The 3,785-nt window shown below is 40.3% G+C and overlaps 1 protein-coding gene across 1 annotated transcript; it reads right to left on the reverse strand.

Moving 5' to 3' along the window:
• Positions 1–1,222: 1,222 nt before the first annotated feature.
• LOC139849768 (uncharacterized) lies at positions 1,223–2,131 on the reverse strand. The gene is made up of 2 exons (XM_071839392.1): positions 1,664–2,131; positions 1,223–1,570 (listed from the first exon to the last, which is right to left on the reverse strand). The coding sequence occupies exons 1-2, from the start codon at positions 2,129–2,131 to the stop codon at positions 1,223–1,225; spliced, it is 816 nt and encodes a 271-aa protein (XP_071695493.1).
• Between the last annotated feature and the right edge of the window lie 1,654 nt (positions 2,132–3,785).

Here is a 3,785-nt window from a genome sequence, read left to right on the forward strand (position 1 = left end):
TCAGATCCGATACAATTTCTATTCGCATAAATTTCACATTGTCATTGGATCCTTTTCGGCTTAAAGCATCAGCGACTACATTTGCCTTACCCGAATGGTAGAGGATTTCACAATTATAATCTTTTATTAATTCTTGCCACCGTCTCTACCGCATATTCAACTCTTTCTAAGAAAAGATATATTGTAAACTCTTGTGATCTGTACAAATAACGCAGTGCGTACCATATAAATAATGTCTCCATAGCTTCAAAGCAAAAACCACAGCTGCCATTTCTAAGTCATGTACTGGATAATTCTTTTCAAGAGTTTTCAACTGCCATGAAGCATACGTAATAACCTTATCTCGCTGCATTAACACACAACCCAAACCCGCATATGACGCATCACAATATACCATAAAATCATCATTACCCTCGGGTAACACTAATATTGGAGCTTGACACAATAGCTGCTTCAATGTCTGAAATGCTTTCTCCTGTTCATCACCCCATTGAAAAGATACATCTTTTCTAGTTAACTTTGTTAATGGACCCGCAATTTTAGAGAAATCCTTGATAAATCTACGGTAATACCCTGTCAAATCCAGAAAACTCTTAATTTCAGTCGGAGTCTTCGGTGCATTCCAATTAATTACTGCTTCTATTTTGGATGGATCCACTTTAATACCCTCTTGACAAATAACATGACCCAGAAACTGAATTTCACGTAACCAAAATTCACATTTGGAAAACTTGGCGTATAGTTGTTCTCATTTCAACAATCCTAATACTTGACGTAGGTGATCAGCATGCTCAGACTCTGTCTTTGAATAGATCAGAATGTCATCAATAAATACTATGACAAACTTATCGAGAAACTGTCGACATACTCGATTCATTAAATCCATAAAAATTGCTGGCGCATTCGTTAACCCGAACGGCATCACCAAAAACTCAAAATGACCGTACCTAGTACGAAATGCTGTTTTCGGAATATTGGATTCCGTAACACGAACCTGATGATACCCGGAACGTAAATATATTTTCGAAAAGAACGAAGCTCCTTGAAGCTGATTGAATAAATCATCTATCCTCGGAAGAGGAAACTTATTCTTCACGGTTCTTTTGTTCAATTCCTGATAATCAATACACATTCGGAGCGTCCCGTCTTTCTTTTTCACAAACAACACTGGCGCACCCCATGGCGAAGAACTCGAACGAATAAACCCGCGGTCTAACAGTTCTTAAATTTGAGACATCATTTCACGTATCTCAGAGGGAGCCAACCTATACAGAGCTTTAGCCACTGGTGTAGATCCTGGCATCAACTCAATTCTGTACTCTACTTCCCTAACTGGTGGCAAACCTGGTAATTCATCTGGAAATACTTCTGGGAAGTCACGCACTACTGGGATATCAGCTACCATCTTTTTCTCTTTCTTAGCATCAATTACATAGGCGAAAAACGTATCACACCCCTTTACTATCGATTTCCTAGCCTTCATCATCGAAATCAAAGGACAACCAAACCCACCCCGTTCTCCCCGGGATATAACACGTGTCCCATCAGACAAAGGGAAAGAAAACAATTTCTTATGAGATTTTATACTTACCTTATGACAACTCAACTAGTTCATACCTAGAACTACATCAAAGCTAGGTATTGGCATCACTAAGCAAGTCACCGAAAATATACTCCCATTTATTTCTATACTTATTCCAGAGACAGATGTTGTGACTGGAATAGTCTTACCACTGGCTACTTCCACTTCTAAAGGTTCAGGTAACATACAAACAGGCAAGTTTAACTTATCACGGAATCTAGTAGCCATGAATGAACGATTGGCTCCGCAATCAAACAATATACGGGCAGGTGTGGAGTTAACCAAAAACATACCAGTGATAGCATCATCGGCAGTAGTAGCTGCATCTACCAACATCTGGAAGGCTCTTGCTTCAGGTCTTGGAGGAGTCTTACACTTTTGTCCATTTGACGAAGCTGAAAATCCCCCGACTGGCGATGTCCTTGCTCCTGCCCCTACCCCAGAACTTATCTTTCTCGCAGATGGACAATCAACTGACATGTGCCCTGATTTTTGACAATTCCTGCAAACATTTTCTTTGAATGTGAAAGCCTGGATATCATGACCCATTACACCACACCGCATGCACTTCTTTGTTAAATTGGTACAAGGAGCAGCATGCGTCGATTTACAACAATTTCACCACACCCTTCGGTTCGAAATACTACCACTTTGGGAAAATCTTCCCTTCTGTTGACCACCATGAGGCTTCTTTGATTTAAAACTACCTTGACTTGATGTTTGCTTGGGTTGCGTCACTGGTTTGTTTTGAATTTCTCTGGCCGCCTTAATGTATGCTTCCACCATCTTGGCTATTGCAAAAGCTTGAGTTAACGAACGTGCCATTCTTACCAATGATCTGTATTCTGGAAAGATCATTTGCATGAACTGATCAATCTTAGACTGTTTATTAGGAAGCCACTGTTATACAAAGCGAAGCTTGTCTGTGAACTTCTCAATCACTTCGTCAATTGTCATCTGTCTGGTCATCTTCAGATTCATAAATTCCCGCTTCATTCTTGAGATTTTATAAGGAGTGCAATACTGTTCGTACACCTTAGCTGTAAATTGTTCCCAAGTCACCCGGTTCAACATTTCCTTTGACATCTGAGAAGTTATTGAATCACACCAACCCATTGCTTTCTTTTTCAACAATCTACTGGCATAAGTTACACGTAATTCAGGCTCGCATTAACAGGCTTCCAATGCTCGGTCTACCTCACATAACCAATCAAAGGTTTCAGTCGGATTAGAACTACCGACATATTCTAGAGGCTTACAATCAAGGAATTGCTTGAACGTACACTTCTTCTTTGTTTCAGTTATTGGTGGTTTCCACATTTGGATTACATAAGGATACATAACTTGACCCGGATTTTGGTATCCCTGTTGAGGCTGTGACTGTTGCTGAGGTGGCATTTGAAACTGTGGAAATGGCAACAGAACTTGAAACTGTTGTGGTTGTGATGAAGTTCCCCCTGATGCGGACCTAAACTGAGGTACAGAAAACCCTGGAGGTGCAGTATCATCATTACCCATCGCAGTACCCGCAGAAACAATACCTTCTAGCTCAGTTATCCAGTCTCGGGCTTCTTTCAATCGACTCTCCATTCATTGAATATACTCTTGCTGATCAGGGTCTGAGTCTTCCCCTTCAGGTGGAGCTCTGAAGATTCCGGGGGAAGGTGGAGCTCGGACATCCTGCCTTTCGTCAGTCATCTTTCACCTGTACTACACATCATCTCACAAAAGCTTAGTGGATAATCCGTTAGCACCTACAGACTATCATACCATTCTCTACATTTACTTAGCATGTCTCCCAAGGATATGTTTGACACACTACCGAAGGTTTGGGAACATAACATCCATGTGTACATGTTGCCAAACCTACGCTCTGATAACAACTTGTAACACCGTTCAATTTTTTTTTAAATACACAGCGGAAACATTATACATATATTACTTACATAACCATAATTAAGTTTTACAATATCATACGGTTATTATAAATCATCCGGTGTTACGTTAAACAACTATTCTTATGTGATACAAAAGACATCAGAGTTTGTTCTTCAAAATATATCCGGCACAACAAGCTCCTCTCAAAACCCTAGCATATAAATCTACCTGCAGGGGAGGAAGTGAGGGGTTAGCACAAGTCTAAGTGAATGGCACAGTCCTAACAGGTATAAGCATATAGCATCAAGCTAGCCAATACACAAAT

This window comes from Rutidosis leptorrhynchoides, chromosome 5 (genome assembly GCF_046630445.1).
Source record: "Rutidosis leptorrhynchoides isolate AG116_Rl617_1_P2 chromosome 5, CSIRO_AGI_Rlap_v1, whole genome shotgun sequence".
Classification (NCBI taxonomy): domain Eukaryota; kingdom Viridiplantae; phylum Streptophyta; class Magnoliopsida; order Asterales; family Asteraceae; genus Rutidosis; species Rutidosis leptorrhynchoides.